Source organism: Pongo abelii, chromosome 16 (assembly GCF_028885655.2).
Source record: "Pongo abelii isolate AG06213 chromosome 16, NHGRI_mPonAbe1-v2.0_pri, whole genome shotgun sequence".
NCBI classification, from domain to species: domain Eukaryota; kingdom Metazoa; phylum Chordata; class Mammalia; order Primates; family Hominidae; genus Pongo; species Pongo abelii.
The window spans coordinates 26,597,224-26,623,408 of record NC_072001.2 but is presented as its reverse complement, the minus strand read 5'-3'; the positions used below and the strand labels follow the sequence as shown (position 1 = coordinate 26,623,408).

General features: G+C 41.4%; 1 protein-coding gene across 3 annotated transcripts in view; it reads right to left on the bottom strand.

The window, feature by feature from the left end:
- Positions 1 to 2,349: 2,349 nt before the first annotated feature.
- GABRB3 (gamma-aminobutyric acid type A receptor subunit beta3) overlaps positions 2,350 to 26,185 on the bottom strand; it is a 225,778-nt gene continuing 201,942 nt past the window's right edge. For all 3 annotated transcript variants that reach the window (NM_001131305.1, XM_009249619.3, XM_054531027.1), the window contains 3 exon segments: positions 2,350 to 5,710; positions 18,546 to 18,790; positions 25,204 to 25,356. In NM_001131305.1, the coding sequence (NP_001124777.1) occupies positions 5,369 to 5,710; positions 18,546 to 18,790; positions 25,204 to 25,356 (740 nt within the window). In that variant the 3' untranslated portion in view covers positions 2,350 to 5,368.

Below are 26,185 nucleotides of genomic sequence, written 5' to 3'. Positions count from 1 at the left end.
GGTTCCAAAGAGTCTGTCTTCTTTGAAGAATAATGTTCCCATTCATAGGAGGGTTCATAATCCCTATCCTTTAGAAGCTGGTAAAAAGGAAGTTAGAGCAGAAATTGTAAGATGGTGTCACATGTGGGTGTGGGCAGAGCAGCGATGAGACAGGAGTGAGGAGGCTGTGCAGAGATGGTCTGGGTATCACTGGACCCCACATGCAGGGAGGCTTCCTCCACCAATTAAAAGCAGAATACTCTTTAAAGAAAAAGCTTTAAGAAATCCAGTCAGTATTTGAAAATCCTTTCTTCTGTGGTTATGGTAATTTAAGATTGTCCCCCGGGATGGATAAGGTTTTAACCTAGTGAAATGGGTGAGCACTGTCCCCATTCATGATGTTCCAGCCTTAGACGAAGAATTAGTGTGGAATATGTCCAAGTTGGGGTCCGCAAGTAAACCAGGAATGTAAAAAACTTGTCCAAACAATGGAAAAAAAGAATGAAAACAGGACCTGTAATGAATTCCCAAAGAATCTGCATTATTTTGCTTAAGAGTAAGGAAATTTGGAGGTAAGCCTGAGGGCATTTTGTGAGACTTAAACCACCATTGGGGAACCTTCCTTTTAAGGTGTTTGCAGGTGAACCAACAGCTTCTCTGGAGGCCTAGAGATATATTTCTCAATAAAAGTTCTATCTAAAGTGTCCAAGGATCTGAATTAATTAATTAATTAGTTCTGAGACATTGCTTGGTACTTTCTCACTGGAGAAAAAAAACAAAGAAATTGCCTGAAGAACTCAAGATAAGGATCAATACCATCTTGGCCAGAGCTTATAGGTAGGTTGGCTCTCTGACTTTTAATATAAAAATATTACTTGCTTAAAATACCTATTTGAAGACAGGGACAAGTTAGATCTCTGTGTGTCTAGTTGTCCTTTGAAGTTGAGGATAAATTGTGATTTTCATTTTTTTAAGTCATAGTTCAATTGATCTCACATGCAGTCAATTTCGGGCTTATTTTTTTTTACTTTCAGCATAACCCAAAAGGGCATGTGCAAGAATGACTAGAATTAAAATAACCACACCATCTTCACAAGATAGCCAAGGAAGAAAAAAAAAATCAGTCTTCACATTTAGGTCAGTTAGTCCTTTTTTAATAAATTTGAATTCATTCATCAACAAGTTTCATATTGTATCTATCACTCAATTTTGCTGTTTTTTCATGTCAAATAATACCAAAAAATTACATCAATGTGCTTAAGCAAAACTGGGTTTAAATTTATCTTTACAATAAAATGAAATCAACATGAGAATTGATTATGACAGCAATCGCCTATTCCTACTAGAATAATCCTGTACTTACCTTAAACACACTCACTGACTTGTGAAGTAGAAACATGAGACAAGCGTGACAAAACATGTTCACGGGGTTGGTCCTAGGGAGAGGCATACGGGAGCCACTCTCTGGGAGGTCATTGTTTACCCAGGTGTTGGGAATTTAGTATTTCAGGAAAACATGGCACTTTTCAATGCAGTAGAAGAGGTAATCCATCCAAGGCACACTAGCTAGTGTCCTGGAAAAATTTAATTCACCTGGGCAGCTCTTTGCCCCAAGATTCGATGTTACTCTAATGGCTCACACTGACAGCTAGAGTCAATTCCAAGAGTAACAAAATGTTTCACCAATTGTTCAGTTTTGCTTACATAAAATGGCCAGAAATATGAACTGGGTTTCAGGTGGAGAGTTAAAATAAGCATTAAGTGATGGTTTATACTTTCAAGCCAGGAGATTCAAAGTTGGACACATTCTTGTTAGAACACACCATGGTGGGACAAACACCAATGGATTATCTACTAGATGCTGAAAATGAACACCTACAACTGCAATGTGCCTGTCCCCTTAAAACCAGCCCCAGACTTGTTTGGCATCACCTTTGAGATGATCTCGGTAAAAATGTCAATGCTGTGTTTGGACAAGAGAGAAGTGCCTTTCAGGGAGTGACTGAACATGTCAAAGTTCTGGGGGCTGGCGTTAAAAACACCTGATATTGCAGATGTACAAGTAGCTTCCAAATCTAATGGAAATGTTATCATGACATACTTTCTAGTTCGTCTGAGATTCAGGGGGAAATGGATGTCGCATGGTATAGACAGTGAAACCCCTCCACAGTCCCGGGGTTGGTGAACAGGAGTAACACTTGTTTTAAGGACTACTCAAGTCTATCAGTCTTTCTCTGTAGGGAGTTATGTAGCAGGGCTCTTCCATTATCTCAAGGATATCTGAATATGGGTAATAACAAACTGTCATAACAAGATTCTTCTGTAGATCTTGAGCCCCTGTGGCGCATTTTGGAAAGACAAGACTACTTAGAAAATTAACTTTTTATTACTTTCAATTGTTAAGAAAGAAATCTCATTATATCCCCAATGATAACGTTTCTCTCTTTACTCAAGAGGTCTGGGTGTGGGTAACAGCCACCTCCCAACAATGTCAGAGGTCCAGGTTCAGAATTCCTCAACGCGACTCAGTCACTGGCTCAAATAACTACTGTGGAGTAACAAGAGGTCATTTTAACACAACAGAGACTCCAATTCAACTCTCTTCTGTTAACACAGTCAGAGTTCTCTTCTCAATGCTCTCACAAGTTTTAAAAATGGAGAAGCTATAAAATAATTTTGTTAGAAGAAAAGTAATTTTCTTCTGAAATGGAGTAAAGCAAACACATACCCAAGGATCTTAAAAAGTTTTTTTTGTTTTTACAGAATATATGTATGTATTTGTGTATGTGTGTGTGTGTGTGTGTGTGTAGTTACAAACACTATTTATAGTATAGCTAATATGTTAACTTCATCGCAGTGTCTACAAAGTTGTGGATCCCAGTCTTGGTGCCAAATGCATATAAAAAGCTCAAAAGCTATTATGACTATACCATGCAAATTTATATCCAGAAAACCTTGGGAAGGAGACTGCAGCTCTTTGGAGTCCCATGGGGTCTCTGCCTTTGATATTTGGGTACCTCAACTATGCATCAAAAAAGTTTTAAATCACTTTTCTCCCAGAAAGAATTAATGTCACAGTTCTGAATAGTATAAATTATACACTTAAATAGACCATTGACTGTTTTTGTCCACATCCATTTACATTTTGGGGTCCCTCTTCTGCATGTGGACCTCACATCTTTAATTACTGGATACAGAAAAAGATACCTGAAGTATTGAAAGGGATAAGGTCTTTGCAAATGTATTTTTTTTCTTTAACATGATAATAATGATAAGGCCACTTACAAGGTTTTCCCAATCTGTTTAACTTTTAGGATCCCCCATTGTTACCCGTGGAAAAAATTGTCAGAGAAAAGCCAAAGCCAAAGAAATCCCTGGCTAGTCTCCAGATGAAAATAAAACCAGAGAGCAGTGATTAGGAGGAAAAAGATAGGAATGAAAGAGGGAAAAGGGTCTAAAAGTAGGTAATTGCCTCTAGCGTGAGATTTTGTGGATTATGTTTTATCCGATGGTGGGTTTTGAACTGTTGCAGATGCCCACAAATTAAAGGTTGTTACGGCCACCAAAGAAAAATCAAGTAGTGGTCAGCTCATGGGGATAGTCCACACACCACACGCATCCTCGGGAAGGGTGGTGCCTCTACCTACATCAAGACAACTGGGGCCAACCATTGGAGCACTCTGGTCCTTGGTTTTGGATAGAACAGAGAGGGTGAGGCATACGTGGCATTTTGGGATAAAGTATTAATTTAGCAGTTCTTCCTGCAAATTTTGCTTTTTATTTTTTTCTCCAAATGCTCAACTTCACTGTGACACCTGTTTGCACAACTGTAGTCATTTCAGTTTATGGATGCCTGTGATAGAAATATTGTTTACAAAAAATATATCATCTCTTTTTTTTTTCTTTAGAAAGATCTCATCTAAATAGTAAGTTAAGGTTGCGTCTATGAAACCGGTGCACCTTGTCTTGTTTCTACGAGCTTTAAAAAGTCCAAATACTGATGAGGCTGTGGATCAGAAGGAACCAACAGTGACCGTGTTTGCTGTCAGGTTGCCCTTCTTTGCCTCAGAGAACGGTCATGGGTCATTGGGTGACGCGTGGTGTGTACGGGTCGTGTTCCTGCAGAATCCTAGTCAGTCTAGGAGTAGTTGGATGTGCTTATGAAATATGTCAGATACAGAAATAAAGGCATGAGGATGGATGATTCTTAGTTTCTGAAATTGAACAGTAGAAGTGTTTTAGCTTCAATCTTAATTTCTAGATAACAGAAAGTAGTTACATCACATAAAGGAAAATATGACATCGCATGCTGCCATGATAGCAAGCGTAAGAAACAAAATCTTGGTAAATATACATATATATGCATATTATGCAAATATATTTTCTATTAACATACAATGTTATAAGAATGATAACATAACTGCAAGGGGGAAAATCATCCTAGATGGTTTTACCTTAGAGTAACGAATAACCTGAGACGTCTATGCTTTCTGTTGGATATCAGGCCTAGAAATCCATATGAGATGTAGAGCACATTTTCAGTGATTGAAATGTCATTGGCCAAATGTGCCACTGTGTTCGCACACGACAGTGAAGCTGGATCCACTCCAAGTGAACAACAGAAACAAACTACACACTGTATATTAGAGTACTTACAATGAGATGCCATTCACTCCCGATGGTTTTTCAAAAGACGGTCGTTCAGACATCAACGTGGGATCTATCTATGTTTAAGACAACAGGTAAGCACACTGCCAGTGGCTCACCCCAGCCACTAAACCATTACAGAAAACATATGCCCGATGAAAACAAACCCCATCACCAGAGAAGCCAAGAAGCCTTCGCTTACTAAACTGAACGAGAGGATATGAAGTAAGTGACTCGTTTTAAACTAGCAATACCACTGTATGAGTTTTCAAAGATTAACTAAGAATGTCTTTCTGATTTTTAAACTAAAACATCTAACTTATGATAATAGAAGACACATTTGGGGATGATATTGTGTTTCACGCCCTCATTCTCAAGGCATAATATTTAGATGATACTTGTCCCTTTCAATTAAAAAAGAAAAAAACTATGACTTTCTTTAATATGCATCCTGTGGTAAATTGTCCATAGCTGCAAAATGTATATATGTATGTGTATTTGTCTTCCATACACATGGGCACTGACTCCTGTGTGTATAAACATATACACATACATCCTCATATACACGTGTATTTTATATATATGCTGAGAAAGTTCACATATATATACAATTGCGTATGTATATATGTGTGTCTGCTTGTGTGTGTGTGTGTGTGTGTGTGTACAGGTATAAAAACTTGACAGGCAGAGTAATATTTCACTCAGTGTTAAATGAAGTCTTTGAAAAATCAAGTACAGTCACTCAGTTAACATAGTACAGCCAGTAAACTAAGTTGAAAAGAGAAAAAGTGAATGGAAACACGATCCTGGACCATCTGTCTATGGCATTCACATCGGTTAGATCAGGTATTTTAATTTTGAGCTGCGAAGACCTCCTCCGTAGATGGGTCTTCTTGTGCGGGAGGCTTCTGTCCCCCAGGAATCGCCCATGCCCTTCTCGAGGCATGCTCTGTTTCCTGTACTGGATTCCTGAGTTGTCAAAGGATATTGCTGAATTCCTGGTATCGCCAACACCACCTGCGACCTCATTCATTTCATTGTGAACTTCGAGCGATGTCAACAGAATATTTCCATGAGCATCCACCTAATTGGAAGGAAAATGCACATGGTTAGACAGCCAGCAGCATAATTTCCCTATGCAGATCCCGGACAGAATGATGTCATGCCATCACGTTGCATGTTTCACGAGAAACTGTACATCTGTCAAATCCAGCACTCCGTTTTATTGGAAAATGTCATTTTGGAGGTTAATTGCAGCTGAGAGATTTTTATTTCCTTGATCTAAAAATGCTCATGTAAGAGATTAGATGAAATAAGAGGGAGGGGCTTTTTCAAATTGCAATTTCACATTATGGATACAAATCCTTACTGAAAAAATTAAAGTACAAATGATTTTCAAGATGTTAACTTAGGTGCTCTAACCATTTTCACAACTATACTTTGAATAATAACTATATTCTCCCATTTGTCTTTGGAAGTCATCTTGTTCCCTTTTCTGATGATATAACACACCCAAATTACTACAGAGAAACACATGAATAGTCCTGTGATTGAAGGGCACTCCTGATGACTTCCGTGGAGTAGATACAGACACCCCCCACCCCAACTCAGGTAGGCTCTCCTTGCCCAATACTGGTTCTGGTAGGAGACTTCTTTTTGAAGGGCTATATATAAAATAGATGAAATTCCCTTCCCACAATGGAGCCAAACTTTACAATGATAGCATTTTATTCTGTGCCAAATATAGCTTCAGACATTTCATGATGATGCCAAAGGTCCATTCTGTTTGTGGGGTGGTCTTCACTGGAACTTTCAACCTTTCACAGAACATCCTGGGGCTGGGGGCCCCAGTGGAGTCCTTTCTGAAATGAACTAGTAGCATCTGCTTTCTGAGCAGTACCCATCCCTGCCACAGACCCAAGGACCATTCCACAGTCCCCTGGGCTTTCACTCCAGCAAGCCCCACACTTCCCTATCTCTCTTCCCTTTCTTTGCTTGGAGGGCCATTTTCTTTGTCCTATTTTAGGCTGTGGAAAGCCTACCCCGTGTTCCAGTAATAGATTAAGTATCTGTGGCTTCCTCCACGAATCTTTCACAAAACACAGTTATTTTGTGTAGGAATAATTTATTGCCGTATTAATTTGTGTCTTCCCGCCTTCCGTATACACTTTAATTTCATCAGTGGCATCCAGCTAGATGAGCAGGAGGTGAGGTGGTGAGAGAAGTCCTGCCTGAGAAGGCGCTGGGCCTGTATGGAGTTCCAAGTAGGGATAAGACCGCTGGTGGGATGGCCTCAGACTTCAAGGGGGCTGTGACACAGGAAGGGCTGCACACATCCAGGGACTACTCACAGACTGTGGTGGAAAAGCACCAAAGAGGACTCTCAGATGTCTACAGGTTTGGTATTACCACTCTGGGTCACTTCATTATGCTTGGGGAAAGTGAGGTGGTCATCAGGGTAATGGCCACCAGGGAGGTTGTAACCACAGGATCAACCCAATCTGGTTCAACCTTGTATAATAACATGGTGAGTTATTTTCAGTTGCCATGAACCCCCAGGTTGAAACTCATGTAACCTAAGCATGGCCAGATGAACCAAGCATAAAACCATGGGTGGAACCTAAGTGCTCAGACTGAAGAGTTAAGAAGCAACCACCACATGGCAGGATCCAGCATCCAATCAGATCGGACCCATGGCAGGATGCAGTCAGACCATACCTCCCAGCATCACCTCACTGCAAGATCCAATCAGAACACGCCTCATTACCCTCTGCCTATAAAACCTGCCCCAAACCCCAGTTCCAGGAAACAGATTTGAGCATTTCCTCCTATCTCCTTGCCAGCTGACTTGAAATAAAACTTTTATTTACTCAAAATCTGGTGCCATCATATTGGTTTCCAGCACATCAGGCAGTGAGCCCATTCATTGCTCAGTACCAAGCTCGCCATACTCACCAGATTCTGTGAGTATGTAACCCTAAGCAAAAGTGACTTTGTGCATGTCATTAAGGGCACATACTCTAAGACAGGAAGATGACCCTGGATTGTCCAGGTGGGTTCAATCTCATCACACCTTCAAAAGTAGAGAACTTTCTCCAACAGGAAGCAAGAGAAAAAGTCAGAGAGATAAAAGCAGAGGAACTCAAAACCTGAGGACTTGAGTCACCCTTGATGGAAAGGCTGTAGGGAAAACATAAGAAGGAACAAGGCAGCTGATAGGAGCAAAGATGGGCTCCAGCTGACAGCCCAAAATCAAATAATCTCATTAAAAAATGGACAGAGGATCTGAATAGACATGTCTTAAAGGAAGACATACAAATGGCCAACAGGCACAAGAAAAAAATGCTCAACATCACTAATCAGGAAAACGCAAATCAAAGCCACATGAGATATCATCTCACCCCAGTTAGAATGGCTACTATCAAAAAGACAAAAATAACAGGTGCTGGCAAGACAGCCAAGAAATAGGATCTCTTAAACACCGTTGGTGGGAATATAAATTAGTACAGCCATTATGGAAAACAGTATGGAGGTTTCTCAAATAACTAAAAATAGAACTACCATAAGATCCAGCCAAGGCAATGGGGATCTCAATTTACAACCACAGGGAGCTGTATTTGACCAAGCACCTGAATGATTCTGGAAGCACAGTTAACCCCAGAGCTTGCAGAAAGGAAAGGAGCACAGATTGCCACTACTTTAATTTCAGCCTCCTGACACCCTAAGGGAAGGACCCAGCCAAGTCTCACTGTACCTGCACGTGTGGCCTAACAGAATCATGAGATAAAACACGGTGTCATTTGAAGCTACTAAATTTGTCGTAATCTGTTACAGTGGCAATCAAAACTACTATAGGAGGTGAGAGGGAAGATATATTTGCATTGTGCCTCAAAGAACGAGTAGAAATTTTTCAGACAAAATGCAGCAAAAACATCACAAGCAAAGGCTTGAAGAGCACCTGAAATATTTTGAGAAAGGCAAACACCGTTCCCAGCACATACTAAGCCTGAGACAGATGAGGTCACTACCATCATCACTGCCATTATCACTTTCGTATCCTCTTATCACAATAGAAAAGTACACCTAGTGCTGGGTGGAAACACAGATTAGATTCAGGCCAGTGAGGTTTTTGTTTTTTGTATGTCATGTGAAAGAATTTCAATTTAACTCTCTAGGGAACAGGAAGGAAGAGTAATTAGTAGGTAGAAAGTCATAGATTTCTGAAGTGCAACTCAAGCTATAAGAAATTGAATTTGAGAAGAGAGTGCAGCGAGGGGCCCCAGGGAGAGCGCCCTGCAATGGTTTCTGTTTCCTTTAGTGGAGTCTGCAATGGAAATGCCTGAAGCCCGTGAATAACTGCTCCCCTGGCTACTGCAACACATCTCCGGGTTTTCCCTAAGCCTCGAGACACACACGGCATGCCCACAGCAGCAACACTGGGCCTCTGCCTGCCCAGTGCTGAATCTCCGCAGCTCAGGGGCTGGGGAAGTAGTGGAAAGTCACTCAGCACTCCAATCCCACCCCGGCCCATGCACTCCTGTCCCCTGTGAGCTCCTAGCAGGAGCGTCCACACTGCAGCAAGTGTGCCATGAGCCCAGGTGGGGCCAGTGCTTCTAAACCAATGCTACATCCTACAGTTATAGGATGAAGAGTGTCACCATGGGGTCTTCCTTATAGTTTACAGGCAGCATTGGTTTAGAAGTCATCAGATAGTGACCTCATCTGTCCTCCACTGGACGGAGTAGTCTTCTTAGAATGGAGGATGGCCAGGCTGAGTGCTTGGAGATGGGAATGGACCGAGATCACACCACCTGTGCTGGAAGAAGGCCCTTCATGGAGACACATGATGTGGGGAGGTGAGGAGGGCATTTTCTTATATTTTTTATCCAGCAGAAGGAAAATTCTAATGGAGCTTGTATCTTAAAAGCACCTGGAATGTTAGACCTTGGTAAAATGTTGACTTTTTTTTTTTTGAGATAGAGTTTCACTCTTGTTGCTCAGGCAGGAGTACGGTGGAGCAATCACAGCTCACCGCAACCTCTTCCTCCTGGGTTCAAGCGATTCTCCTTGCCTCAGCCTCCCGAGTAGCTGGGATTACAGGCATGTGCCACCACGCCCAGCTAATTTTGTATTTTTAGTAGAAATGGGGTTTCTCCATGTTGGTCAGGCTGGTCTCAAACTCCCGACCTCAGGTGATCCTCCCACCTTGGCCTCCCAAAGTGCTGGGATTACAGGTGTGAGCCACCACACCCGGCCTTCTGTTACATATCTGTCCTTTCTGTTTTCTTTCCATGGGATGATTAGCAGCAAAACTCTTTAAATGACAAAGTGTGTCTGCATGTCTTTAAGACAATGGAAGCATTCCTTGGTTTGGGAGACAGAGTTTCTCATTGTACCAAGAGGATATGGCAAGAGAAGCCCAACAGTTAAATTCAGGTGTGGCTGAAACAGGTACCATGGCAGTAGCATGTCCCTTGTGCAGGCCACCTAGGGCTAGCTGTGGGATTGCTAGGGCCACATCTTCCTGGGCAAGAGTAGTCATTCACTATCCCTAAGAAGGGGTAACCTGAACCTGCCCTGCGTGCTGCAGGGAGGAGAGCTTGACTGGGCAGCCCAGCTGGTCTTTGCAATAAGAATGATTCACAACAAGATTCTCCAGGAGAGAAGCTTGTCCACTGGTCTTTATCTCCTTCCAGCATCTTCTACCGTACCTTGTGCCACAAAGGAAAGAAGTGGGTGGAGAGAATGAGCTGCCTGGCTCACACTGGGAATCTTGTTATGGAGAGGGCCTGGGAGGGGGGGGTCAACCAATGTGTTCCTGTTCATTTGGGGTGTTCCATTCATTCCATTTACTGCAACGAATATGCTTGGTACCCCACCAAATATGTCTGATTTTGAAACATGAGAGAAAGCATATTTGGTTACCATGAAAAGGGATTTGATAAATTGAGGTCATTTATCAAATAAGCTCAATTCGATTGTATTAGAATATCCAGCATTTTAAACAGTTCTACTTAAATGGTAAGCTTCTATGTTTAAAATTTATCTGATGTTGAGTCAGAAGATAATTAAAGGTGGAAGATGCTTGTAGGTGTTTTTTGTTTTGTTTTGTTTTTTTTGAGACAGAGTCTCGCTCTGTCACCCAGGCTGGAGTGCAGTGGCGCAATCTCGGCTCACTGCAAGCTCTGCCTCCCGGGTTCATACCATTCTCCTGCCTCAGCCTCCCAAGTAGCTGGGACTACAGGCGCCCACCACCACGCCCGGCTAATTTTTTGTATTTTTAGTAGAGACGGGGTTTCACCATGTTAGCCAGGATGGTCTCCATCTCCTGAGCTTGTGATCCTCCCACCTCAGCCTCCCAAAGTGCTGGGATCACAGGCGTGAGCCACTGCGTAGTAACGCAGAATTTGTTCTTTTCAATAATACTAAATGGTTTGGGAATTACAATATCAGAAAAGTGAAAACGTTTTCCTGAAGACAGAAAAAAACAAAGCATTATTTAGCTTGAGAAAAATGTTCTCTACAGACAATGCAATGTTTTAAATAACAAAACTGTGAGATGAAGAAAAGCCCAGTCGTCCACTTCAGGACGTGGGATGCCTCACTGGAGAATGCACTTCCACGAAGGGGCTGGGATTGTTCAAGACCATTCATTAAAACATTACCATGCGGCTGCTACATGTCACCATCTTGCCCTGTCCTTAGTCAGGAGCACAAAGTGAACACAAGAAGGTCCTCACCCTCAAGGGGTCTAACTGATGAGACCTGAAATAATCAACAAGTGCATTTGAAAAAATACTGCATGTTGCCTTTTAAACACATTGACAATTATTACTTTTTAGAGACAGGGTCTTGCTCTGTTGCCTAGGCTTGAGTCCAGTGGCGTGACCACAGCTCACTGCAGCCCCAAATACCTGGGCTCAAGTGATCCTCTTGCCTCAGCCTCCCAAGTAGCTGACACCTGGCTATTTTATACATATATATTTATTTATATATATATATTTATATATATTTATTTATATATATTTATATATTTATTTATATATATAGTGTATATATATAGTGTATATATATAAAGTGTGTATATATATAAAGTGTATATATATATAAAGTGTGTATATATAAAGTGTGTATATATATAAAGTGTATATATATACATACACACACACATATATACATAGTAGAAACAAGGTCTCTCTTTGTTGTCCGGGCTGATCTGGAATTCCCAGGCTCAAGTGATCCTCCCGCCTCCAACTCCCAAAGTGCTGGGATTACAGGCTTGAGCCACCGCACCTGGCCTAAACACACTTTTAAATACCATCTCTTTTCTAGTGATAAAATAACATATAAAAAGCTCCTTTTATCAAAATCTAGTAGACCAGAATTAACAAATTCGTGGAGTGAAATACCAAGGAGAGGAATGTCTTTTCTTAAAGGAAAAAAGGGGAGTATTTTGCAATCTGTTTAGTCAGATGAACTTTGACGATTCTAATGACTCAGTTTTACCCGGCTTTATAAAGATGACATTTATAAGCCTTGTCCTCTCTTCCCACTAGGAAAGTGGAAAAAACATACCTTTCCAGTGTGACCAAATCCATGACAAATAGCACTCATTCATGGACACATGTTACAAGAGCACGTGTACCACGTCCGCGTCATGGGTGTGCATATTTTGGAAGATCCAGAGAGTCAGATGCTGTCTAGGAGGCAAAGCTTGCTGGGCACATGGGATGTGAGTGATCTGCCATTTTCACAAGTATAAAGCATGTGCCCCATAAGTTGGGAGAACAGAAATAAAACCAACTGCTTAGAGCAGGGAGTGATGGGGGCAGGATGCAGACAAGTGGTAGGCAAAATATCAAGGAAAATGTTGGCTGGGTGCAGTGGCTCACGCCTGTAATTCCCAGCACTTTGGGAGGCCGAGGTGGGCGGATCACGAGGTCAGGAGATCAAGATCATCCTGGCCAACATGGTGAAACCCTGTCTCTACTAAAAATATATATATATATATAAAAATTAGCTTGGTGTGGTGGCAGGCACCTGTAGTCCCAGCTACTTGGGAGGCTGAGGCAGGAGAATCACTTGAACCCAGGAGGCAGAGGTTGCAGTGAGCTGAGATCACGCCACTGCACTCCAGCCTGGGCGATGGAGCGAGACTCTGTCACAAAAACAAAAACAAACAAACAAACAAACAAAAAAACAAAAAACAACCAAGGAAAATGTCATGGAGAAAACATCTGGCTTAGATCTTGGAGGGAAAATGTGGACCAAGAAGAAAGGCATTCTAGGTAGAGAGGACAGGACAATGGAAGGGGAATGGGTCATCACGTAGGTGGGGACTTCAGGAACTGCACAGGGAGAGTGAAGACACAAGACATCGGGTAAAATAAATGTTGACTTGAGTTTTCAAGATTTAGATACAAGTCTGTATGAATCATGTCCTGTCTTCCCCAGCGCTGTGGCCAGTGCTGTGTTTGGGAAACGACCTCACGAAGGTGGGTCTCTAAGGCTGTGCCCTTGAACTCTAGTGAAGAAAACTTAGACTGCGGGAAGTCAAACCCACCTCCCCACCTATGTTGTTAATAATTTACAAAACTACAGTGCTCTTGGGGGCTTTGGACATGTATGACTAGCTGGTAGCTGTCTTAGGACATAGCACATGTGAGAAAGAACTCAAGAACCAACACAAGTTTACATTATTCTTATTTCAGAGTGGGTGAACACTTGTAATGGAAACAACAGTGCAGGTAACTCTCATTCTAGTGTGAAAAGGAACCTGAATATATATTGAATTAATAAGATCTTAGTGTGAAATAGTTTGGCTGCTTTATTTATGGTTTTACATTTGTATGGTTTTCATTTAAGCATGAACCAGTATGTAGAAAATTTCCACCAAAATTACTCATGGATTTTTTTTTTCTGAAAGAACTAAAGGGTTATTAAAAATCTGTTAAATCTTAGGAACCAAATAACTTAAATATTTCCATTTCTATTATCTAGAATTTAAGTCTTAAAGTAGAAAGAAGAGATTGTGGGTGAAATACAAGGCTGAAATGCCCTTCATAGAATGACAGATGACTTGCAATTTTTAAACCATTTCATGAATACTCTTTATTTTGAAGGGTTCATCTCATATCTACTATAATTAGAACCATTGATTTCAATGAAGTTTTTCTTCCTGCTCTATAACCTTGACAGGTGCAAACATTCAAAGACTAAAAACATCTCATTCAGAATATAGCACAGAGAGATTTTTTGTTTTTTCCTAAAATATGTCATCAGATTGGCACACAGTTGATATCTCATTCTCTAATTTTCTTCCAGCTTCTAGTTAAGTAAAATACTGTCGTTTTAGAAGAATGAGAAAGGACTTGCCACGTGAAGAATGAAATCTTGCTCTTTAGTAAGAATGATGTTGAGTCTGCAGCTCTGATTCCTTGCCAAGAATTATGACTCTCTACCACCTCATGAAATTCAAATACTAATTGGTAAACTTGTAAAATATCGCAAGGCTTGTACCATAATGCATGAATTACAACCAAAGATGAACTCTTGGGTATAGAAACAACTCAGGAACAAACAGATGGTATGCACAAATAAATTAAGGTCAAGGCTTACATGGTACCACTAGTCTGGGGAGATACTAAGTGAATATGTGAATGTCTTAAGCATTCATGAATCAATTACTAGGTTAAAATATGGCATAAATACTAAATATAAGGAAAATCTACTCATATTTTACAGTAGGGTCACTAAAACCATAGTACCAAGAGGCAGTTACTGGTGGCCTACAGTGTCCATAAGGGTACTGTTTTCTCTTGAGATGTCTTACATGACACAGAAAGTGGTCTCAAGAAAGACAATGGCAAGCCAAGTCCCTGCTGTGGAGCCAGCAGCTGTCAGTCAGGGGAAAGCTGCAGGGGTGTTGCTGACCACACTGACACGCAATCCCAGGTGCCATCCCTGACACATCACAGCATTATTCACAATAGTAAAGACAGAGCATCAATCTAAACGCCCATGCACAGTGGACCGGATACAGAAAGTGGGGTACATATACAGCATGGAATACTATGCAGCCATAAAAAGAAGATCATGTCCTCTGCAACAATATTGATGGAGCTGGAGGACATTATCCTAAGGTAACTAACACAGGAGCAGAAAAACAAATACTGCACGTTCTCACTTATAAGTGGGAGCTAAACACCGAGTATGAATGGACGAAAAAAAAGAAACAGCAGACACCAGGGACCCCTTGAGTGTGAAGGGTGAGAGGACGAAGAGGATCAAAAAACTACCTTTTGGGCACTACGCTCATTACCTGGGTGAGGAAATAATCCGTACACCAAACCCTTGTGACATGCACTTTAGCCATATAACAAACCTGCACATGTACCCTTGAAGCTAAAATGATAGTTAAAAAAAGAAACAAAGGACTGTAGAAGCTGTTAGGTTGTGTATACAGTACCACTTCTGTTTCACGTAAAATTTGATTCTTTTCTCATGTTCCTTTCATTCATCCACATTACTTGATATAAACTTTTTGGGAGTTACATTTCTACTTAAAAATTATCACTAAAGTCTTAGGTGTACTCAGGAACAATTTTTAATGTTTATCTTTAGGAGCATCAAATATGCATTTAGAATTAGCATACATATAATCATATGTTGACTTCAAACCTTAAGTACCGATCTACAATACAGATTCTTAACCATGTAAATATATAAAGGCCTTACTAAGATTGCCGAGAAAACAGAGAAACAGATTTTTGAAAAACCAAACAATAAACATGGACTCATGAATCAACGAAAAATTTCTTTTGCATTTAATTTATAATATACTTTTTCTACATCCTGCTAATTTTCTCTATGGATGCTAGAGTTTTTTTGTCTTTTTGTTTTTATCTTAGATTTTAAGCCTCGTACCCAGAAAGGTATTTCTGCAGCACCACAATTTGACTGTTTTAAACAGTCACATTTAGAAGAAAAAAATTTATAATCTGTTTAAATTAAGAGGAAATTTGGAAAGACAGCATTGTATGTGTATGTGTGGATATGTGCGCCTCTGTGATGGAAACAATAATGATGTGATGAATTCTAGTTTCCTTGGAAACAGCATGACCAAAGCGTATTGTGTGTTCCTAGTAGGATGAGGACCTATTTAGAAACATAACAGTATGATACTAAGTATATTTTCCACTAAGAAATTCAAGATAGTTTTGCCTGTGAAAAATCTGGTTTTATTCACAGATCCTCAGTTTTCTGACCAACTCTTTTTATGCTGTGCTGAAAGGAAGGAGCCATTTACATTCACTTAATGTGCTTCCATGGGTTCATGAATGTTCGTGGGCCTCTGCCAGGCCTATGGGCACAGGCAGTCCTCCAAGGAGCTACTGTGTTCGCTGGGAGGTGTGGACCCATTAAAGGCATGGAGGGCACAGGATAGAGCAAGAAAATCTCCACAGGCTTGAGAAATAAGTATGTGATACGGTTTGGATCTGTGTCCCTGCCCAAATCTCATGTTGAACTGTAATCCCCAGTACTGGAGGTGGGGCCTGGTGGTAGGTGTATTAGGCCATTCTCTCATTGCTATAAAGAAATACCTGAGACTGGGCCGGCATAGTGGCTCACGCCTGTAATCCCAGCACTTTGGGAGGCCAAGGCAGGTGGATCATCTGTGGTCAGGAGTTCGAGACCAGCCTGGCCAACATGGCAAAACCCTGTCTTTACTAAAAATATAAAAATTAGCTGGGCATGGTGGCAGGTGCCTGTGAGCCAAGATCACGCCATCACACTCCAGCCTGGGCAACAAGAGTGAAACTCCATCTCAAAAAAGAAAGAAAGAAAGAAAGAAATACCTGAGACTGGGTAATTTATAAAGAAAGAGGTTTAACTGGCTCACAGTTCTGCAAGCTGTACAGGAAGCATGGTGCTGGCACCTCTCGGTTTCTGCAGAAGCCCCAGGAAACTTATAATCATGGCAGAAAGTAAAGGGGGAGCAGGCACATCTCACGAGGACAGCACCAAGCAGGGTGGTATTGTGGTATTAAACCATTCATGATAAACCGCCCTTGTGATCCAATCATCTCCCACCAGGCCCCACCTCCAACACTGAGGATTACAATTTGACGTGAGATTTGAGTGGGGACACAGATTCCTCAAGAATTGTTTAGCACCATCCCTTTGGTGCTGTCTGTGATAGTCAGTGACTTCTCATGAGATGATCTGGCTGTTTTAAAGTATGTGGCATCTTCCCCTCCTCCTTGTTCCCACTTTTGCCATGTAACGTGCCTGCAGCTCCCACTTTGACTTCCACCATGATTGTGAGCTTCCTGAAACCACCTCAGAAGCTGGGCAGACATTATTGCCATGCTTCCTGTAAAATCTGCAGAACTATGAACCAATTAAACCTCTTTTCTTTGTAAATTTCCCAGTCTCAGGTATTCCTTTATAGCAACAGAAGAATGGCCTAACAGTAAGTTTAACACGAAGAATTAAAAAAAAAAGTGGGAAGAAACCCAACATGTAAATAGGTAGAAATATATCCTTGAGGATTTGAAGGGATAGAAGAGGTGGAAGGATAAATTTTAAAAATTATACTGGAACTATAATGTGCTTTCATTCAAATGTTGTTTATAATCAAAATAACATACTGCTTTTATATAAGCCGAAATGACATCTAAAGATAAAGTGGCTTTGTGGTTGGAAGGATGTAACAGCATTGCTGAGTTGGGCTGGGCTGGAGGAGGGTGTGCAAGGGCTTTAGAAAATTCATGGACTTCATAAAACAAACTGTCTAGGTCTGCCCAACCCTGGCTTTTTGCAGAACACAACTGGGAGGGGCCGGGGCCACGGCAGATCTATGAGAGCTTCCAGAGAGAGCACTGCTCCTGCCTTGTGCATTCCTTTTGGACTTTGCTTTTTCTCTAGAGGACTGTGGCCACTGGGCAGGTGGACAAGAGATGGTGTGCCTGCTCCAGTGCAAAGAATGGCAGCATGCTGGATCATCAAATTGATAATTTTACAACTAAAGGAATATTGACACATTTTGGAAAAATGCTTCCGTAGAACAAATTCACACTCTCCACCCCAACGTTTCATTCTTTCCAGACCCACAGGTTTTGTTCTCTTTGTAGGAAACTATAGATGATTTTGGCTTCTGCAGCATCAACACTAATGCTGGTTTTATAGGAAACCCTGTGACATGCACGAGGAAATATTTCAGATTATGATCATCAAGCCTGCCCAAGTCCTACACAAAGCTGATGCAAGTATATTTAAAAACCATTAGGCCCTGTTACTCACTTCTGTAAGTGGAGAATTCAGAAAGGGCAAGGGAGTCTTTCATTGCCAGCTCCATGTTGACCCTCTCCCTTGTGTTCAACACCAGGCCAGAGATTAACCAGCCCCAGTCCAAATGCCCTCACCCAAATTCAAGAATGCGCTCCACTTCTCAATAGGCTGCCCATCCAGATAGTCACTGTTTTAAGGAGCTTAATGGTGAGAGGAAGAAAGCCTAGGTCTGTGCCCTGCGGGTAGACTGGAGTAATGAAAGCAATTGTTGGGGAATGCTTTACCTGGGCAAAAAGCAACCGGGCCAGGGTCAATGTGCACAGAAATGTCAAAAGTCAATTTTGTTGTCCAATCCAATAGTCCTTTTTGTGTAAGCCTACAACCACTGGTTTCAGTGAACTCTGGCCAGTCCTAGCTAGATGGCCAGGACTCCACTGGACTGGTTTGAGCAACCCCTGAATAAAAAACACCTGGGTGCCATGTCATAAGGGCTATATCACATGTACAAGAAGGGTGTGTGGCTTGACATACACTACTGGGGAAAAAACAAAGAAAGATCATGCGAGTAAATGCAGTAGCTGCTGAGCTGCAGGGGCCAGGTGGGGTCAAGGCGGTGGAGAGCCTACCCGGTTGCTTTCGCTCTTTGAACGGTCATTCTTTGCCTTGGCTGTCTTTTCTGCAAGCTTCTTCTGCCTTTGAGGGCCTCTTCCAAAGAAAATGTAGTTGACAAAGGCATACTCCAGAAGGGCCAGGAACACAAAGACGAAGCAGCCCATAAGGTACATGTCAATGGCTTTGACGTAGGGGATTTTGGGCAAGGTCTCCCGAAGGTGGGTGTTGATGGTTGTCATTGTCAGCACAGTTGTGATCCCTAGAAAAGAAACAAAGTGGTGAGAGGCTGAAGCTTTGCCACACTGGTCTTCACTTTTCACTTTCCTTTCATGTTTCCTCAAACAGCTTTAAGTAGTCGGAGATAATGGGTTGAATACTGCGGGGTGACTGGAATGCAACAGAGCATACATCTTGTCATTTGGATCGCATGTCACCACTCAGAACAGCAAGCTGACACCTGTACCCTGGGGAAGTGAAGCCGTGCAGGGCATCTCCCTCCCCCACCTGTCCCCCTGCCCACTACACCTTGCTATCACAGAGGATGCAATTTTGAGAGTAGAAGAAGAGATATGTAGAGGAGGAAAAAAGAATGTGGTTTTTATGAATGCTGGAAAAAATAAAAATAAGCCCAGAATTTAGCATAAAGCACAATGTGTCTAGATGAGAAACCTCCAGGAAAAAGAATGAATTTGAGGTGTCTGTGGCTGCAGAGGCAAGGCTATGAGCGAGAGTTCAGTGAGGCAGCCTGTGAGAAGAAAATAATTCCTACTACAATGCTTATTGGAAGCAAGAGGAATGAGGCAATGATTTTTAAAATTATTAGCCATGAGATCCAGTCCTGAGCTCAAAGAGAAAGAAATAGCTGAGTGAAGCTTCTGAGGGAAGATGATCTCACAGAGCGACTTCCCTCCTCAACTAAGAAAGAATCTGTACATAAGCTGCTTAGGAAATGTTTGCTCAAGTTAAGGGTTAATGATTTCATTCATCTTATAGAATCCCACCATACTCTGGGGCAACTCGTCAGATCCTTTTTTTTAAATGTCGTTATGTTGAATTCTTTACATAGTATTGTATGGATGATCTCATTGTTTCCCAAATAGAGCTCAATTGAGTCTAAAACCATGTAAGGACCATGTATTGCAATTCTCCCTCCCATAGCAATAGACGCAAGATTCTGCACTAAATCATCTGAGATCATAGACACCAGGAGGCAAGTCAGTGACATGCCCAGAGCTTGTTGAGTTAAGTTAAGCTGTGCTTACAGGAAAGGCACGGATCACTCCCTTGTGGTAGGGTGGGATGGTAGTACTGCAGCTGACATGCTCTCTTGGAGACCGTATTTTTGAAATATTAATACGTCTCAAGGAAGCAAGACAGCTTTGAGGGCTGAGCTCTTTTCTAGCTATGCCACTGATGCCAGTGAATGTGAAGATGTGGGTTTCAGGACCCAATAAAGAGAATAGGTTCCTCTGCATTGCTTTGTCAGGCTTCCCTCAAAAAGGAGACTTTCAAAGGAGAGAGCCTAACCATAATCCTTCATCCTCAGTAACCCAAAACCCACATGACATCACTGAGGCCAAGAGGTAGTGCCAGCCCTACAGTTCAGCACTGTCCCGATATGTACTCTGGGACGCAGCCCAGGCCATTCTGCACATGGTCCCAGCCCAGCCCTCCAGGGCAGAGTTTGAATTTACTAAGCATTCCAATTTCATCCCCTCTGATTTCCCGTCCTATCCTGGGAGGCAGCATCCTCATCCTCTGTGTCCCACAGGGAGGACCTCGAGACTGCAGAGCTCAGCTGGCCTGGGAATCAGCTGGAGAGCAGGCTAGACAGCCCAGTCTTCCATCTCCAACACAAGCGCTCCCTCCACTGAGCTCTGAACTGCTACTAAAAGCTAAGAAGAGAATTGAAGACTTGAGAAACTCTTTTTATGTAGAACTGCAAACCATGGTTGCTGACGGAATGTATGGAAATCCAAGATGTCAGAATATTTTAAGATTCTCTTTTAACATCACATTCATGTGCACCTGGGGACTTTTTAAATTTGAAAATGGCAATGGGATAATTACTGTTTACAAATAAATGTGAAAACACCATGCAAATGCTACAAAATTAGGCATTCTCACCATTATTCAAAAAGTTTGTAATGTTGTTGCCACTACCGTTTTTCCCCCTTCAACGTGGATTTGGGAAGACCAAGCGCTTTGCTTCAGTCACGGCTTTGCCTCTCCTGCTGGCTATTTTGAATGGACATGTATGACACAGGCCTCAGCAGATGTCCCAGACAATGGGCTGAAGGCACACAGGAATAGGTACAGCCAGCACATCTCACAGGCACTCAGCCTGGTAAATGAACCCCAGAGGGACCTGGGCTAGCACCCTGGATCCAGGCTGATTGGCACAGGCTCAGGAATCCCTAACAATAAGATTTCACAGTAAGTGCTTCAGGTCTTTCTAGTTTGGACCCACATGCCACATGAGTTCTTAGCTTAAGAGGCCAATGCATTTACTAACTCCTTCTATTGCTTTACCTGCTATGTGGGATACTGTGGATGGTGCTGTATTGTGGTGGTCCACAGCCTGTAAAGGGGAGCCACATGGCCCAGACCCAAAGCCCAGCTCTGCCTCTATGGGTCTGTAGCCATCATTTCAAGCTGTTGGAAATCTAATGGCAATGTCTGAAAAGCTCTGATGTGCCAATAAATAGTAACTGGCAATGTTAACACTAACAACAAATAATCATATGACTATCATCATTACAGAAAAATCATTCTTCGGTAGCCTCTAGGCTTCCTGGCCTTGCCTTGACCTTCTGCTCTCTAAAGGGAAATCATCCAACTGCAGTACAGGAAATGGCTGGGTGGTGGCTTTCGTGTTTTTTTGTACGTTCACCAGGCTTGTAAGTCTTTCTGTAAATTGCTAGCCTCAACTTATTTGTCATTTAGATTATGTATGAAATATTGTATTTGAAAGCTGTATTTATAAAAATGAATATAAAGTAAAAATATAATTTCTTTGCATTATTTAGTCAAAATATTTTGTTTCTCCTCCTCATGATAAAAATAATCTGGCCTAAATTTTATCAGTATACATTTTTACCTTTAGAAGTATCAGTACTTTTGCAGATTGAGCATCTCTAACCTAAAAATCCAAAATCTGAAATGTTCCAAAATCTGGAAAGTTTTGAGCGCCTGCATGGTGCTCAAAGGAAATGCTAATTGGAGCATTTCAGATTTTGGATTTTTGGATTAGGGATGCTCAAACTGTAAGTATAATGCAGATACTCCAAAATTAGAAAAAAATCTGATTTTCAAAACACTTCTGGTCCCAGGCATTTTGGATAAGGGACACCCAACCTGTATTCACTGAGGGTTTTGAGGGAGGCCATCTAATTACAACTTCCCACTTTAAAGTTTGGTGGTCGTTAACGCTAACAGTTCAATGTATCTGATGGTCAGACCCTGGGCAGCAGAAGCATATCATGCTGAAGCCCACAGAGCAGCCGAGGAGCACGGCTGTCTGAAGAGCCAGCAGAACAGGCCCTGAGTCCTCCCACGTTGAGTCCAGGTCCAACAGCGCCCAGAGCCCAACGGTGAGCCCTCAATAGAGGCCTCTGCCGAGCCCCACCCGCCCTGCCTGTGCAGAGGCAGCACCTTTTATCATGCATTTAGAAGCAATGTGTATTGATCACAATGCAGTCCCTTAGGATGAATGCAAAAAGCACTGTGAGCATTTCAAAGCTGTGCTACAAGACTAGGTGCTTGGGAAGGGGTGGCAGGAAGGGGGATTTCTCCAATGAAAGCCCTCCAAACTATAGCTGTATCCTATGGAGCTCAGTAGCATCTTAATGGTTATGAGGGATTCCTCAATAATAAGAGTTCATAATAATGTTTGGTTAGCTTTTTTCTTTTCTTAAAAAAATCCATGGCTTTTACAACATAGTAGACCAAATAACTCTTTACTGTAGTTTTACTGACACTTTAGGAATTATATGCAGTAGTTAAGGGAGAAGGTCTGGAAGTTAGACTAACTGGATTGAAATCTTTCTTCTGAAACTTGGTAATTATATGACTTCGTACCAGTTACTTAGCTTCTCCGTATTTCATTTTTGTGCTCTGTAAAACTGGAGCAATAATACTTTGTACTGTGCTGTGAATCTTCTCCAGAACAGAAAACTACATGAATGGCTTTAGCAGAAAATGTGGCACCTAACTATGTGATAATTTTCAGCCTTTATTAATCCTGGCTGTTGCACTGATGGTGATGATGATGATGATGATGATGATGATGACACTCAGTGCTCCTGACACTGCGTCATACTTTTTCTGAATTCACCAACTGACATTTCCCAGTGACTGTAGATCTAGACTCAGTCTTGTATTGGCAGGAGGGACAGAGGGAATGCATGTGCAGGTGTCACACTCTGAGAGCTGGATCTGTTGGGTTCTTGTCTGGCCAGACCCACAACCCTAAGATCACAGCTGCCCTCTTGACCTAGGGGTCATCCTAACTCTAGTGAATATCCCCTTCACTCTGGCTCTCATGCTTGCCTCCCAGAGCACAAGCATCAATCCTCCAATGTTGAAGCCTCAGCAACCCTAGCCAGCCCATGCCTTCATCCCAGCAAAGCCACAGACGCATGGTTTGTTTATATTAATAATGCTGTCATGAAGAAAAAGTGGAATCTACTTTCATATACCTTAATGAAATTGGGTTGAATTAACTCACTTCTGGGGTATTAACGATTTAATACTATAGAAGGCAATACTTTACAATTAGGGAGGGACAGAATGTAATGGCTGGAAAATTCAGATATGCACATTTTCAGTACACCCCACCCCTTGTGATATCAGATAATCATGATTCCTTGGTACTCATATTTCACTAATTATGGCAGTGACGGCAAATTCTCTGTAGCAGATGCTTCAGGTCGGTCTCCACTTTCATAGGCCTCTTCTAGGCTTGGGGAGGGGTCCCAGCAACTTTGTGTTTGTATATTTCATATTATTTTTCTTAAAAGGGGGTGCTTGAAATTGTATAAGCTAACAGCTCTGCATAATTTAGATCTGCCCCTACAAATGTATCTCTAAATTTTCCAAGTGAAAAAAAGAGTTTAACAAAGAGTAATCTAGTAATATACATATTTTTAAAGTAAAAGCTACATAAAGACTGACATTACTGGGGAAGATCCGCAGGCTGTAGAAAAGTCCTGGAGATTTTTTTATTTTAGAGAACTGTGCTTATGATATCTATTAGAAATACTAACAATTAAACCAGCACTTTCAGTTTTTTGCAGCTTTACTCTTCATAGAGTGCTTTTCTTATCCACTTAACACCCTTAGGAATAGCTACCTGATTTTCTCAAGTCATAATTATGTGTTATTTCCTGGGAAATAAATCTGATCTTGATTACAACTATGCAAGTCACATGTTTGTCATCCAGATACACACATGTACTTACATTTTATTAGAAAAGAAAACATGTCATTCAATTTAAAGTCCTGGGAAAAGTTGGTAAACAGAAAAAGGGCTGGGTGTGGTGGCTTATGCCTATACTCCTAGCACTCTGGGAGGCTGAGGTGGGCAGATCGCTTGAGGCCAAGAGTTCAAGACCAGTCTGGGAAGCATGGCGAAACCCCATCTCTACAAAAAATTTAAAAATTAGCCAAGTGTGGTGGTGTGTGCCTGTTGTCCCCACTATCCAGGAGGTAGAGTTGAGAGGATCACTTGAGTTCAGGAGGTTGAGGCTGCAGTGAACCATAATCGTAATTGTGCCACTGTACTCCAGCTTGGGTGACAGACTGAGACTCTGTCTCAAAAAAAAAACAAAAAAACAGGAAAGAAGGGATAACTGGAACCCTGAATTCTAATATTTTTTTGTAAGGTACTTTGCCAGATAATGTGTTGATAATTCTTTTCCATCAATTTTCATAAGCACTATTGACACTTTCACTTTCAGGAAATAAATTCAACCCTATCCAAAGGGATGGATTGCAGATTGCATCAGCTCTGTACTTATGTAAATGTATTTAAATAATTATTTTTTCTATGCAGTTTCATATTAATCAGCTGAATAGAGAATAATGTTTCTGAAAATATAAGCCTTCCCTTAATAATCAAAATGCTAAAAATAATATTGGAACCTATAATACATATTGTACATCAGCTAATAATCCAATTGTCAAATAACCAATGGTCAGAAAAGATCACTAGAGCCTTTGGGAATCATTCAGAATTGAATTCCATATTTTAATGCTCATTAAATTGTGTAATTCCAATTCTATGATGTAATATTTGACCATTTTTCTGACTTAAAAAAGAAGAATGCACAATTACTCAAGTCTTCTTTCTGGGCCATGGAATAATTTTGAACAGGAGATGTTAATCCTTGCTTTAAAATTAGTGTCAAAAATAGTTTTATCATGCAAATATTCTGCAAGCATATTTTCCCTTTCATGGACATGAAAATTCACATTTGAGCCTTATAATTAAATTAACACATCAAGGGAATCGTGCGTGAAATTAGTGTTTCAAAATAAAAAGTGACTATACGGGCAATGCTTGCGTCACGCTGTCAAAAAATGGTAGTTGAACTACAGCCTTTGAACTCTCTGAATACTGTAATGATACGGTTACTTTACATTTAAATATCACTTAAAAATAGCACATACCAAGGGCAACTCTAGCAGCAGATGCATCATAATTGATCCAGAAGGACACCCACGACAGAATCGTTATCAGTATAGAGGGCATATAAGTCTGAAGAATGAAGTATCCAATGTTCCTCTTCAACCGAAAACTCAGTGACAGTCGAGGATAGGCACCTAAGGGAAACAGACAAGGATATTACACTGGAGAAACAACACGGCAGACTAAAGAGTTTGCTTTGACTTCCATAGTTCAACAACATGCAATGGAAAAGTCTGTGAATAAAGGGGTGACCCACCACCAAGCAGTTTGCTTCTGTCTGCTAGCGGTATTTATAGAAGAATGAGGAGGGGGGTGCTTTTCAGTCTATTTATAAGATAGTGATGAGGATGCTCTTCTAAGGCTAAACGCTCAGTTGAGAACTTGGAAAAACGTATTAGTTTTTAGCTTAGAATCCAGAAAAATGCCAAATACCTTGTTTATTCTTTAATGAATGATTATCCCCTTCTTCCTTATAGACAGGGGAGATGTGGCTCAAGGCTTTACTAGGCAAGAAAGGCTTTTACCAGTTGTCTTTTCAGCCCACCTGGAGTCCAGCCCTGAACACAGATGTTGGAGGCATTGCCTCTAGAGTGACTGGGCTAGCTCAGGGGCACCCTAAGAATGAGAGAGGCAGAGAAGCAAGTCCAGTCCCGGAGAAAGCAGCGGTACACACTGAGGGCTTCTGCTTCGGCCACAGAAGAGGCATTAATGAGAGCCTCAAAGGAGCACCAGTCTGCTTTCTTGCCCACGAGTCCCAGTGTTAATTCTCGGATATGAACATTCCACTCAACACATTTTGGAGTCCTACCACCACCACCACGACAGAGTGAGAAAATATGCCATTTATCATGCCACATTCAGCGCTATATTTGCCTTTTCTGTCTTATTTTGTTTTCCTTTCTTTTTTTTTTTTTTTTTTTTTGAGATGGAGTCTCGCTCTGTCCCTAGGCTGGAGGGCAGTGG